Here is a 14,642-nt window from a genome sequence, read left to right as displayed (position 1 = left end):
ATATTTTTCTTGTTTTTCATGTCACCAACATCCTTTTCCCAGCCACAGATATGTGTGTTAAAGTTAAAAAATAAATATAACATGAAACAAATAATAGGGAAGTGAACCCTACCTGAATACTTACTTAATCTGCGGGGTGATCTACCCCATAGGACATGTATTTATTGGAGTTATGCCTTACAACACCCTGTCAGGTAGGCCTTTCCAGTGTCCATTATTTCTACTAGGGGAAACTAAGACATAGAGGACTTAAATAACTTTCTAAAGGGATACAGCCAGCAGTCAGACCTAGAAAATTTGACTTGGAGGGATGAAGGCAAGTTGGACCACTGTTCTGTTGGATGATTTGCCTCCCACTGCCAGAAATGTGGTTAGGTGTGGAAGGTCTGAGCTTCCTTCACATAGAAGTGAGCATGGAACTTGCAAAAATCAGTGTTCTACATGTGTTTATTGAATAAACCAGCAGGAGGCTATAAAGGAAGAATAGACATGTCTCAAGATAATTTAGGATAACATTGGTGATTTCTGAATGAAACAATAGTGTGCTTTTTCTTTTCCATTGTGGGGCTTGAACTCTTGGCCTGGGCACTGTCCCAGAGCTTTTCTGCTCAAAGCTAGTGCTCTATCACTGTGAGCCACAATTTCACTTTGGGTTTTCTGGTGCTTAGTTGAAGATAAAAGTCTCATGGATGTTCCTGCCCTGGCTGGCTTTGAACTGTGACCCTCAGATCTCAGTCTTCTGAGTAGCTAGGATTATAGGCATGAGCAGAGTGTGTATTGTTTGAACTCCCATTTCATTTTGGCTAGAATAAAACTTCTGATCTGCTGGGGATATGGCCTAGTGGCAAGAGTGCCTGCCTCATATACATGAGGCCCTGGGTTCAATTCCCCAGCACCACATATACAGAAAATGGCCAGAAGTGGCGCTGTGGCTCAAGTGGCAGAGTGCTGGCCTTGAGCAAAAAGAAGCCAGGGACAGTGCTCAGGCCCAGAGTCTAAGCCCCAGGACTGGCCAAAAAAAAACAAAAAGAAAACTTCTGATCTATGGAGCAGGAGCTTGTTGTAGACCCGTGTGTTAGATGTAGATGGCAGAGAGGGATGGAGGCCTGTGAGGATGGAGACAAGGGGCTCATTCAGCCAATAGCAGAGCGCCTGCAAAATACTAGTTCAAGGTGCTGATTAAATTATCTCCTTGAAGCTGACACTGGTGGCTCATGCATGTAATCCTAGCTACTTAGGAGGCTGAGATCTGAGGATCAAGATTTGAAACCCAGGCAAGAAAGTCTATGAGACTCTTATCTCTAATTAACCACCAGAAACCCAGAAGTGGAGCTGTGGCTCAAAGTGGTAGAGTGCTAGCTTTGAGCAAAAAAGCCTAGGAACAGAACTAAGGCCCTGACTTTAAGCCCCGTGACTGACATGCACACACACAAAATAATAATCTCAGAGAAGGTAGACACAGTGTGTGTTTGTGTGTGCATGCGCATATGCTTTTGTGTGTGTGTGTGTGTGTGCGTGCATGTGTGAGCAGGCGCATGTATGTATGGTGGTACTGGGACTTGAGCTTAGGGCATAGATGCTGTCCCTTAGCTCTTTCACTCATGCTGGCACCATTTGAGCCACAGCTCCACTTCTGGCTTTTTGCTGGTTAATTGGAGATATGAGTGTCATGGACTTTCCTGCCCAGACTGGCTTCCAACCATGATTCACAGATCTGAGCCTCCTGAGTAGCTAGGATTAGAGATATGAGCCACCAGTGGCTAGCTGAAAACTCCCCCACCACACGCACAAAAATCCTTGTTTTATTTTAGACAAAAAAGTAAACAATGAGAGTTCATAAATTTACTAAGGAACATACAGTGAGGACTTTAAAAGTGAACTAGAGGGCTGGGAATATAGCCTAGTGGTAGAAGCACTGGGTCCAATTCCTCAGCACCACATATACAGAAAAGGCTAGAAGTGGCGCTGTGGCTCAAGTGGCAGAGTGCTAGCCTTGAGCAAAAAGAAGCCAGGGACAGTGCTCAGACCCTGAGTTCAAGCCCCAGGACTGGCAAAAAAAAAAAGTGGACTAAAAACCTTCAGCAGGGGAAAAACAAAAAGCAAAATCAAACAACTTTCCCACAGTACTGAGGATCAAACCCAAGGTCTCACACATTCTAGGCACTTATCACTTGAGCGACTTTCTTTTCTTTGTATTTTTCTTTTTTTCTTTTTTTGGCTAACTCTGACAAGTCCTGAACTTTTCTTCTATTTCTGCCTTTTGAGTATTTGAGATTACCAGCATGAGTCAAGAGGCCTTCGTTTGTGACAAGGAAGCAAGGACTGGCTAATGAAACCCTTTGTGTAGTCCTGGCATGGTCCTTGCTTCCTTCCTCTCCTTCTGACCTCACTTAGGACCACTGAGGGCATGGGAGCCTGTGTAGCCCCAGCCTGACTGCTTGGCAATGTATCTCCAGAAGGGTGCACTTATTCATGTGCATAAAGTCAGCCAAGGCCATCCCATTCAGCCAAAAGATCTCCCTCCTGATCCTGCCCTGCCCATCCCTATTGCCATATGCATTACTACTTCTCACAAGGGAGCAGTCGCTTCCTGCCATGGCCTCCTTCTTTAGCCCAACCATTATACCCATGCCTTGAAATGAAAATCACAACTGTGCCATGTCTCACTTCCACGATCAAAAACCCCCAAAGTGGCTACAGCCGCTGGGCATGTAAGAAGAACAATTATAAGCCTCCCACCCACTTTTCCAACCTCCCTGCCACTCTGTCCCAATTTATCATCATCATCATCATCATCATCATCATCATCATCATCATCTTTAACTAGTTGTGCCATCTATGTTACCATCTAACAAAGCAGTTTATGAATAGAATGCACTTCGATCAATGTTACCTCTTTCTACATTCTCAACCATCTCTCTCAACCCACTCCTTCCTTCACTTTTCTTAAGTTTTTAGGATACACACTGAATTCTTACCTGTCCCAACTTCTTGCAGTTGCTTGTTTCATGTCTATTCTTTGCTCCTATGTCCTGACCATCTAGAACCATCTTTCCCACCAGTCTTCACATTGGGTCTTCCACAGCCACTGCCATGGACTTCCAGATAAATAATCTTTCCTCTTGGAAGCACTCTTGCTTTTTCTCCTTTCCACTGGATTCTTCCCACTGGATTCTTCATGTGTTTTCATTGGGATCGGTATTTGCCACCCTGTGTGGCACTCTGTGACTACCCCTCAGGTCATTTGTCTTAGTCTATAAAGCCCGAAGCAGGGTGTAGAGTTGACTTTACAAAGAAGTGTACAGAATGTGGAAGGAGAACAAATTGATGTGTTCCACAAAGTTAAATCAACCAATATGAAATGTGGTAGCTAGATTCAAACACATGCTCAAGACAATGCTATAAAGTTGGGCTGGGAATGTGGCTCAGCGGTAGTGCTTTCCAAGCATGCATGAAGCCCTGGGTTAAATTCCTCAATACCAAATAAACAAAAAAAGCCAGATGTGGCACTATGGCTCAAGTGGTAGAGTGCCAGCCTTGAACAAAAGAAGCTCAGAGACGGTGCTCAGGCCCTGAGTTCAAGCCCCAGGCCTAGCACATACACACTAAATAAATAAATAAAAAGAAACAACAACAACAAAAAAAAACAGAGCTAAAGCCCTAGGCCAAGATAGGTGAGAAATTTAAGGATTCTGTAGTACAGAAAATCTGTATTATAGGAACGAGGCCAGAAGACAGGACTGTCTTCATGTTCCTAAAGGATAAAAGAGAATCCTAGAAACAGCTGAAAAGATGTTCCACGTAGATTTCTGATCATGTTCTAGAACCTTGATTACAGAAGCAACATTGGAACATTGCAGGGTTGGATCAGGTCAGTAATATCAACCATTGTCTGGACTGAGCAAGATCTCCTAAACTGTTCCCAAGTCTCTGGACAGGGTCCCAGGTGCATTGTCCAGGGTCTGACATGCACAACTGTCCTCAAACAGAACAGCTCCTAGTGGGGATAAGGCTCCTGGTGGACTAAGAATCTACACAGACATGTCTAGCATGGTGAGCATTTAGCAATGCCCAAAGTATGCATGCATTGGATCACATTGGCATTCTCACTATTAGGAGGCAACCTACACACTAGGCTTGGAGTTTGGTGATGGGTTCTTGGCTTGCCTAGAATAACTACTGTAAATGAGTATGGAATTATTAAGGAACATGTATACCCAGGCTCCATCTTAGCAGGGAGGCACCTGCCTTCTGGGCTGTGTTAAGCAGTGAGGGGTTAGTAGTAGGTGCTGAAGATCTTGTTCTATAGAGAACCTTCCCAGAGAGCATGACAATCAAGCAGAGGCTTGAGGAGATGGGAGCCATGCAGATGCTGGAAAGGAGTTGCTCAGAAGAGGCAGAACAAGGGCAAAGGTTACCATGTAGAACTCACTGGAAGGAACAGCTAGGATGGTGCAGCTGTTCTGTGGACACAGGAGAAGGGAACTCAGACAGAAGACTGAATCAGATACCTGCACTTGCTTTGCTGTCTAGCTAAGGCTGAACAGAGGCTGGTCTCCAGGTTCTGCTATGGCTCCTGGGTGACACCGTTCACTTAGGAAGTCAGCACCATGTCTGGAACTTGCTTTTCTGACTAAGGGAGACGTGGAAATTTCTCCTCTCCTGATCTGTGTCCTCTGCTGGGAAATGAGGCATTGAGTTACAAGATGGCATTGAGAGAATTCAAGACTATTCTAGAAGAAGGCAGAATGTGTGAGAGGTGAAAGGCACTTTACAGCTCCAGTCCAATTAGCTGAAGGTGGTGTGAGATAGGTGTTGGCTTCCACACAGACTATTTGCATGTAGTTTTAATTTGAACTCGGGTCCTTGTACTTGCTAGACAAGTGATCTACCACTTGAGCCATGCCCCTAGACCTTTGCCTTTTTTTTTGCCAGTCCTGGGCCTTGAACTCAGCCTGAGCACTGTCCCTGGCTTCTTTTATTTTTTTTTCTCCTCAAGGCTAGTACTCTGCCACTTGAGCCACAGCGCCACTTCTGGCCATTTTCTATATATGTGGTGCTGAGGAATCTAACCCGGGGCTTCATGTATACGAAGCACTCTTGCCACTAGACCATATTCCCAACCCACCTTTATGCCTTTTTAAAAGTTAATTTCCAGATAGAGTCTCATGCTTTTGCTTAGGCCTGACCCAAACTTCAGCCTTCATAACATTTAAATAAGCTTTGGGTAGATTCTCCTTCATGGTATGAGTTGAAGGCCTGAACAGGAAAGATAAAGGTTTCCCAAGGAACGAATTTTGTTCCAAGACTGCTTCTTAGCTCAAAACAACATCAACTCCTGCCAGAATCTCTAGCCTGCTAGCTTGCCTTGCAACTTCAGACTCAGCAGCCTCATTCTTTCTTAAAGTAAATTTCCTAAAATTAATGTTTCTTTCATATATAAATGGATATGTGGATGAAAGGATGTGTGAATGGATTGGATAGATGAATAGATGTATGGATGAATGGTGAATGGATGGATGATTGGATGGGTGGATAGATGAGTAGAGAGGTGGATGATTGGTGGATGGATTCATGTGGATGCACATGGGTATGCATCTATACACACTGTTGGTTTGTTTCTCTGAGGTCCTTGGTTCATAAGAAGCATGACCACTGTCTGACATTGAGATATGCACATCCAAGGGGGATCACAGTTGTTGCTGGTGTGAAAGGATCAGACAATGGCTGGTGTGGGAGCAGCTAGGCAGGACCAGCCCGGCTCTGACTTACCAACTCTTCCTATCTACTGACATTCAACTGCTTTTAAGTTAGGAAATTATTTTCTCGTGAGTCCACTTGAGTTTTTTATCTGCCCAAAAGCTTTCTGTTTCCATTTTATGATGGTGGGAGAGCACAGGAAGTGGAGAAGTGGAGGGAATGGGATTGTGGCACAAGTTTTTGTACCTTTTCAGGCTTTGTTATCTCATCTTTAAATGAAAGTTTTCAAAGGTCCCTTTAAGAGCTAACATTCTGGAAGAATTCTTTGATGTGTGTCTGTCTACTGCTAAGCTGCCAGCCATTGAGGGAAAAGGAGATTTATGTTGCTTACCTTGCTCTCATAAGCCCAGAGTACAGCATCTAGACACAATTGTTGAATGAATGAATGAGTACAGGAATAGCAAAGGTAAGGATTCACTTACATATTTATGTGCAACATTTCTTTCTGTTATTTAAAAAAATGGCAGTGCTAGAATTTGAACTTAGGGCCTTGTGCTCATGAGGCAAATGCTCTACTGCTAAGTCACACCTTTGGCCCTTTTATATTGGGAGGGGGAGGTTAGAGTCTTGATTTTGCCCTGGTCCAGCCACAGATCATGATCCTTCCATTTCTACCTCTTGCTGAGATTAACAGGTGTTTGTATCACCACTTCAAGTTGTTCTTTGTAATAAGGTCATGGTAACATTTTTGACTGGCGATCTCCCCTTTCTACCTCCCAAACCATTGGGATTATAAGTGTGCACCACCATGCCTGGCCCTATGTCCAGCAGCTCTTTACTGGTACAGGTAGAGTTCTCAAGGGGCAGGAGGGCTTGCCAGAGGAGGCAACCTCTCTGCTAAATCCCAGAGGAAGATGAGAAATGAGGAAGAATGAGAAGAAAGAGAAGGGTACAGTGAACATGGGAGCCACAGGTGCAGAGGCCTTAGAAAACTATAGGATGAGGGCTAGACAGTAGGTAGGCCGAGACAAGACCGAAGAGCAGAGTGAGGACTCAATAGTTCAAATTTTCTGGATAACAAAGGGACAAGAAAACGCTACTAACTGAAGTTTCTGTTATCTTTACCTAGTATACTTTCAGTTCACAGGTTTCTTACAACTCTCTCTCTCTCTTTCCTCTCTCTCTCTCGTATTTTTAGTTTTTGGTGGATCTCTGGTCCTCACATATGTTAGGATGGCACTCTTACCACTGAGCCATGCCTCTAGCCCTGGTTTTTGCTGGCTATTTTTGAGATAGGGTCTTGCTTTCTGCCTGGCCACTCATCTGGGTGCAAACTGCCTGTGTTAGGCTTCTCACATAACAAGGATGACAGACAGGTGTCACCACATCCAGTGCTTTGTTGAGAGGGGTGACCTCAAGTAGCAATCTTCCCAATCTTGGCCTGGCAGGTAACCAGGATCAGAAATGGGAACCATCAGTGCCCGACTACATCAGTCTCTTGTTGATGTCATTAGTGGCACTTGGTTGCTATATCTTCTACCTACTTAATTCTGACTTTGGTATGACCTGCCCCTGTTGATCCCCTGTCCTTCTGAGAACCCTCCCTGATCCACTGAGATGCCTCCTCTCGGGGCCAGTCTCACAGGGATTTAGTCGCTGCGAAGTCACTGTGCTGTAACAAGCACCAGGTAATGATCACAGAAATATCTCTGCATCTCTCACTCTGCTTTGTCCGCTCGGTGCTCACTTCTCAGCTTTCCTGGCTTTCACTTTCACGGAGTCCTCTTTCTCTAACATTTTTTGTTTGTTTGGAGGTACTGGCGTTTTAACTCAGCTTCCTGTTTACTACACAGATGTTCTACCATTGGAGCTAGATCTCTGGCTTTTTCTGCACTAGTTATTTCTGAGGTAGGGTCCCATTTTTTGCCCAGGCTAGCCTGAACCTGATCCTTTCTTGTTGTTTTTTTTTTTGTTTTTTTTTTTTGTGGTGTGTGTGTGTGTGTGTGTGCGCGCGCGCCAGTCCTGAGCTTGAATTCAGGGCCTGGAACTGTATTTGAGCTTTGTTACTAAAGGCTAATGCTTCAACGCTTGAGCCACAGCTAAGTTTCTGGCTTTTGTGGTGCTTAATTAGAAATAAGAATCTCATAGGGTGGGAATATGGCCTAGTGGCAAGAGTGCTTGCCTCTTATCCATGAAGCCCTGGGTTCAATTCCTCAGCATCACATATATAGAAAAAGCCGTAAGTGGCGCTGTGGTGCAAGTGGCAGAGTGCTAGCCTTGAGCAAAAAGAAGTCAGGGACAGTGCTCAGGCCCTGAGTTCAAGCACCAGGACTGGCAAAAAAAAAAAAAAGAGTCTCATAGACTTTTCTGCCTAAGCTGGTTTTGAACCGTGTTCCTCAGATCTCAGTCTCTTCAGTAGCTAGGATTAAAGGTATGAGCTATCAGCACCCAGTTGGTCCCCTTTTTTATACTGTGATTTTCCTTTTTATATTTTCCACATAGCTGAAATGACAGCTTTTTCTGTTGAGATGAAGTCTGGCAAAATTTTTGTGAGGAGTGGCCTCAAATCTTGATCCTCCTGATTCCAGCCTCATAAGCAGCTATGATTATACCTGTGGATCCTTCCTTTCTCCTGGCTCCTCTCCTCCTCTAACTCCTTAAATGTTGCTTTTCTCTGAGGTCTGTCTTTTTTTTTTTTTTTTTTGCTAGTCCTGGGGTTTGAACTAATGGTCTGAGCACTATCTCTGGCTTCCTGGCTACTTTTGGCTCAAGGCTAGCACTTTACCACTTGAACCACAGTGCCATTTCTGGCGTTTCTATATATGTGGTGCTAAGGAATCAAATCCAGGGCTTCATGTATGTGAGGCAAGCACACTACTAGGCCACATTCCTAGCCCTGAGGGCTATCTTTGATCCTGTTCTTATTTCATGTGACATGCCAGCTCTGGGTACCTCACCTACTACTGCCTCTGAGGATTCCCTTTAAGTGTCCTGAGCTACTAATTTACATCACTTGCAGTGCCTGGGCAGGTAGCTCCATATATCTTATGAGTGCATGCAGTTCCGTGTATTCTTTAATCCTCAAACCTGCTCACCTGGTTACCACACAATCCAAATGTCTGCTAGACACTCACTTTAAACTGTTTTCTTACCCAGAAGCCAGTCAAACCCTGGCCATCCAAGCTCTCTCAGAGTTCTCGACTCCATCTTCCCCCATCTCTGCTCCTTCTACCATTTATATATTTCATTCAGCTTTTCATCATCTTCGCCTCCCTCAGGTATAGAGCAGATTGCACTCTTCCCATTCATCTACCACAGTGTGCAAGCAACAGATTACTCTGAAGTGGAAATCTGCTGAGACCTTTCAGATCCTCTGAGCCTTCACAGTAAATATAAATCTTAGCATAGAGAGAACACAGGACAGAGGTTCTCTGGACTTCCAGTAGGATCCTTTTGCTTTCCCAGAGCCTGACTGGCATTTTCCAGGGGCATATTATAGAACAGAATGTAGGAAGCTCTGGATATATTTGGCTAAGTTTCAAAAATGAAAAGTGGACCCAATTAATAGCCCATACCCTAAACTTTTACATACCCTGAACCTTCAAAGAGCTCTTTCTTTCTTTCTTTCTTCCTTTTTTCTTTCTTTCTTTTAATGCTGAAAGATACAGTGATTATTTCCTTTTTTTTTTTTTTTTTTCCTTTTTGGTTGTACTGGGTAGATCTCTGGGCCTTGCTTTTTGCTGGTCATTATGGAAAGGCAGTCTGGCAAAGTTTCCTGCCTGAGATGGCCTCATGCTGGCCTTGTCTTTGAAGTAGCTAGGAGTACAGGTGTGAACCACTGACACCTGGCTTGAAAATCAATTTTTTTTTTTTTTTTTGGCCAGTCCTGGGTCTTGGACTCAGGACTGGCCAAAAAAAAAAAAAAAAAAAAAGCATGTATATTTTACTCTCTAATTCTGGGACTAAGACAAGGATAAACACTAGTTCTTTTCAACTATCATGTTAGAAGTGCAATTGAGCAAGTGGTCCTTTTCAGCACCAGGACTGATTACCACCACTACCATTCCAGTGACTACATTTGTGATGTTACAGAATCAGCCAGAGCCAGTACTGTGAGCTACAGCCAGCTGTTCCGTAGTCTCCAGTAGAAGGTTCTCTCAGACTCCAGGAGGCAGGAGCCTTGAGGGAGGAGACCCACAGCCCCCAACTTACCAAAGCTGGATTTGCTTTTCTGTTACTGAACATCCCCAAATCATGTTTCTGTCTAAAGCTGGAGCTGCACTGGGAACAAAGGCTGCTACACTAAACTCAACGGACTCCCTTCCCTCCTTAACAGTAAAGGCAGAGTGCTGGCTTTGCTTGTCCCAGCATCCTAGTTATTGAATGATGCAGGCAAGCAGATGTGCGAGGCCTCACTGGCCAATCAGGAACCCCCAGGTGAGGCCTTCGTGCAGGGTGAGCCAAGGGGAGTTGCTCCCTGTGGGAGTCGCTCTGCGGTGGGTACGAACCAGACAGCACGTACTAAGTTGGCAGCTTCACCCCTGCCCCTCCCAGCTTACAGGTAGAGGACTGTCCATGATCCTTCTAGCCCTACAGCTTGGAAAGGTGGTTTGTCTTTAATTAGTTTTTTTTTTTTATGATTGAAAAGAGACCCACCTATCTAACAGACATCATCAGAAATAATAAATTGTCCCCGCAGATGTAAGTCCCATTAGTGATTTGAGAATTGGCCGATTAGTGCAGCCATTAAAGAATTGTCCTTGGTTTTCTTTTTTTAGAAAATGGTACATAAGTTTTCCCCGCCCCCCGCTGAAAAAACCTTTCACCCAGAACAATTAATAAGGCAGTTAAGACTATTATGAGGATGATGCTATTCAACCTAACATCATTATAAAGGAAAACATAATTCTAACTTCTTAAAAGGAGAGGAGGAGGGCATAAAGGGAAAGAACGAAAAAGGCCTCACAACACAGGGAAGCTGGAAATGATGCTTGATTTGTGCTCACTTTTCCTGCACCCCTCTGTCTCCCACGGATCCCCAATACCCAGAGTCCACTCACCTGCCTTTCTTACCCATCTCCTGAGCTTCTCTTCCTGGCCAAGACATTCGGCTCTCAGCAACCAAGACCCATCCGCACCACAAAAGGATGATGCCAAATTTCATATTCTGCACAGCCCGCATGGATTTCCCAATCCAAACTGCTCTCTCAAGAAATCGCAGGAAGGAAACGGATGCTCTTTTTTTTCTCTCCTAAGACATTATTGGTCTGTTCCTTATTAGAAGGATGTTTACTCGTGCAAAAAAAAAAAAAAATCAACCAGCAGTATGTAATCTGGCGAGCAGGAGAAAGCAATTTCCACTAAACCTATAAATCCTCCTACGTCAGATGGCAGGGATTTTCTGAACTGAGGTTGGATTCCTGTGTCCCTGTGGAACAATTATTTTGGCTAAATTAGTTCATGAAATGTAGTGAATATATTGGTGAAAGTCTGTGTTATCTGGTCCATTGAATAGAAGGAAGTGAAAACTACTAACGCATTTTCAAAATGAAAACGGGCCAGAGGTGCTGCACTGTTTTGCATGCCAGGCTAACAAGCTCCTCCCTGATCTATTTTAAGCTTCCGGCCATTATTTGCTTTGCTGAGGGCTGGATTTGGTGAGCTCCCTGCCCCCACATCTTCCTGGGACTCTCTTAACCTCTCCCACTGGTACCTGAATGGGCCAGGAGGCTGAAATTGAGAGGCAAGTGGGAAAGAGGGTCCTTTATGTTTATTCTTTTTTAACTTTACTTTTATTGTTATTTTAGAAGTGATATAAGCAGGGTTACATTTACACGTCAGGTACTAAGTACATTTCCTTTCATATAGTGTCATCTGTTCCCTCCTTCTCTCCCATTCTTTCCCTCCCATCTCCACCCCCGAGTTGCATAGTTCAACTTCATCCATGTTCAGTGCGCTCCACTGCTGCACTTCTTCACTCTTTTTCCTTGGATTCTCTGACCTCCCCCCACCCTCCCACAGATGTGTATGTGAATACACCACATATAAGGTAAAGAATATAGAATTATCAGAAAAAGAAAAAACAAATTAAGAAAAAGTCCTTTGTTACCATATCTTTGGAGTTCATTCAATAGATATATATGTGTGTGTGTATATATATATATATATGAAGAGGTGGTGGGGTATAGCACCTTTGTGATTCTCTCCTAAGACTATCCTCTTTTGGTCTCATTGTATGTATCTAGAATCCTGTGTGATTTGTGCAATTTAGATCTAACTTCTGAATACCAGGGAGAACATGTGCTATTTGTTTCTCTGATCTTGGCTTACCTCATTTAACATGATTTGTTCTAGTTCCACCCATTTCCCTGAAAATGCCATTATTTTGTTCTTTCTAATGACTGTAAAATTCCATTGTATACAGGTACCACATTTTTTGATCCACTCATCTATTGTGGAGCATCTGGGCTGTTTTCATATCTTGGCTGTTGTGACTAGGGCAGCAATGAACAGGGATGTGCAGATGTCCTTATCATATCCTGGCTCATGATATTCAAGGTAGATGCCAAGGAGTAGTATGGCTGGGTTGTAGGGAAGGTCTATGTTTAGTTTTTTGGGGAACCTCCAGACTGCTCTCCAGGGTAGTTGTACTAGTTTACATTCCCACCAGCAGTGCAGTAGGGTTCCTTTTTCCCTACATCCCAGCCAGCATTTGTTGTTGTTTGCATTCAAAATATGGAATATCAGGGTTGTTTTGATTTGCATTTCCTTTATGGCCAGGGATGATGAGCATTTCTTCATGTGTTTCTTTGCCATTCTTACTTCTTTGGAGGAGTCTTTTAGCACCCTTTCCCATTTAGTAATTGGTGTATTAAGTTAGGGAGGGATTAGTTTCTTGAGCTTCATGTATTCAATTCTAATATTCAATATTATATCTTTGATGTTTTGCTGGTAAAGATCCTTTCCCAATTGGTTGGCTGCCTTTTTAGTTCAGTAACTATGTCCTTGGCTGTGTAGAAACTATTTATTTTGATGTGGTCCCACTTGTCAAGTCTCTCTGCTACCTGTCATCTGAAAATAGGCATAGTTTACTTTCTTTTTTCCCCTATATTAATCTTCTATGTCCTTTTCTTGCCTTATTGTTCTGGATAAGAATTCCAGAACTACATGGAAGAGGAGTGGAGAAAGTGGGCATCCTTGCCTTGTTCCTGATTTTAGGGGAAATGGTTTTAGTTTTTCCCCATTTATCATAATGTTGGCTATTGTTCTGTCATATGTAGCTTTTATTGTTTTAAGGAACATCCCTTCAATTCCTAGTTTCTCTAAAGCTCTTAACTTGAATGGATGTTGTATTTTGTCGAAGGCTTTTTCTGCATCTTTGAGATGATCTTGTGGTTCTTGTCCTTGGCTTTGTTGACCTGGTGAATTGCATTTATTGATTTGCATGTGTTAAACAAGCCTGGCATCTGTGGAATGAAGCCTACTTGGTCATAATGTATGATTTTTTTAAAACTTGTTTCTGTATTTTGTTGGATAATACTTTATTGAAGATCTTTGTATCTGTGTTCATAAGAGAAATTGGTCTGTAGCTCCCTTTTTTTTTTGTTGGATCCTTACCTGGTTTGGGGATGAGTGTGATATTGGCTTCATAGAATGATTTCAGAATTGCTCCCTCTGCTTCTATGTCACAGAAAAGCTTGAGGAGTACTGGTATTAGTTCATATTTAAACATCTCATAGAATTAGTTCATATTCAAACATCTCAGTGGTGAATCCCATCTGGGCCTGGGCTTTTCTGGGAGATTTCTAATTACTTCCTCCTTCTTGTTGCACGTTATTGGCTTGTTTAGCTGTTTATATCTTCTTGGCTCAGTTTTGGCAATTTGTATGTTTCTAAAAATTCATCCATTTCTGCTAAGTTTTCCTACTTTAGTGAGTATAGGTTTTGAAAGTACGTAGTCCTTTATAATCATTTGGATTTCTTGGATGTATGTTGTAATGTTTCCTGTGGCATTCCTGATCTTATTGATTTGAATTTCCTCTCCTCTTTTTTTTTTTTTATCTTGCAAGTGGTTTGTCAATTTTATTAACTTTTGTCCAAAAAAACCTAACCTTTTGTTTCATTGATTTTATGTATGGTTTCTTTTAGTTTTTATTTAGTTGATTTCTGCCCTAATCATTATATCTCTCCATCTAGTAGTTTTAGATTTGATGTTTTCTTGTTTTTCTAGAAATTTTATTTGCATTGTGAGGTTATTTACTTGAGCTAATTCTGTTTTCTTCGTGTGTGTTTAGAGCTATGAACTTTCCCCTCGGCACTGCTTCTTCTGTATGCCAGAGGGTCCATTGTGATGTATTTTCATTTTTATTGAACTTTCCAATTTCTTACTTAATTTCTTCTGTGCCCCAGGTGTAATTCAGTAGTGTGTTATTCAGCCTCCATGTGTTCAAGTGACTTCTGAAGCATGTTTTGTTGTTGAGAACTAGTTTGATTCCACTGTGTTCAGATAGGATGCAAAGAATTATGTCAATCGTCTTGTACTTGCTTAGGTTCTTTGTGTGTACTATAATACAGTCTATTTTGGAGAATGTTCCATGGGCTGCTGAGAAGAGTGTGAATTGGGTTGCTGTTGGGTGGAATAGTCTGTAGATGTCTGCTAAGTCCATTTGAGTTATGGTGTCATTTAGTTCAGAGGCTTCTTTGGTTATATTTTGTTTGGTGAACCTGTTCTTTGGTGAGAACAGGGTATTAAAATCTCCTACTATTGTTGTGTTTGGGACTATCCTGTTCTGTAAGTCCAGAGGTATTTGCTTAATTTATTTTGGTGCTGCCAGGCTCGGGTTGCCTCCCCTGGTGCGGAGATCCAGGCTCTGCTCTGCTCTAACCGCTCCCTTTCTCACCCTCTCCCTGGTCACCCGACCCACAGGTAAGGCCAGAGTGGA

The 14,642-nt window shown here is 42.9% G+C and overlaps 1 protein-coding gene across 3 annotated transcripts in view; it reads right to left on the bottom strand.

Annotated features, from left to right (window-relative positions):
* Positions 1 to 11,123, bottom strand: part of Gabrr1 (gamma-aminobutyric acid type A receptor subunit rho1) — a 33,294-nt gene extending 22,171 nt beyond the window's left edge. For all 3 annotated transcript variants that reach the window (XM_048354603.1, XM_048354604.1, XM_048354605.1), the window contains exon 1: positions 10,761 to 11,123. In XM_048354603.1, coding sequence (XP_048210560.1) covers positions 10,761 to 10,882 — 122 coding nt within the window. In that variant the 5' untranslated portion in view covers positions 10,883 to 11,123. The remainder of the gene's footprint in view (positions 1 to 10,760) is intronic.
* Positions 11,124 to 14,642: the final 3,519 nt, after the last annotated feature.

Source organism: Perognathus longimembris, chromosome 9 (genome assembly GCF_023159225.1).
Source record: "Perognathus longimembris pacificus isolate PPM17 chromosome 9, ASM2315922v1, whole genome shotgun sequence".
NCBI classification, from domain to species: Eukaryota; Metazoa; Chordata; class Mammalia; order Rodentia; family Heteromyidae; genus Perognathus; species Perognathus longimembris.
The sequence above is the reverse complement of the archived record's forward strand: the minus strand, read 5'-3'. Positions and strand labels throughout refer to the sequence as shown.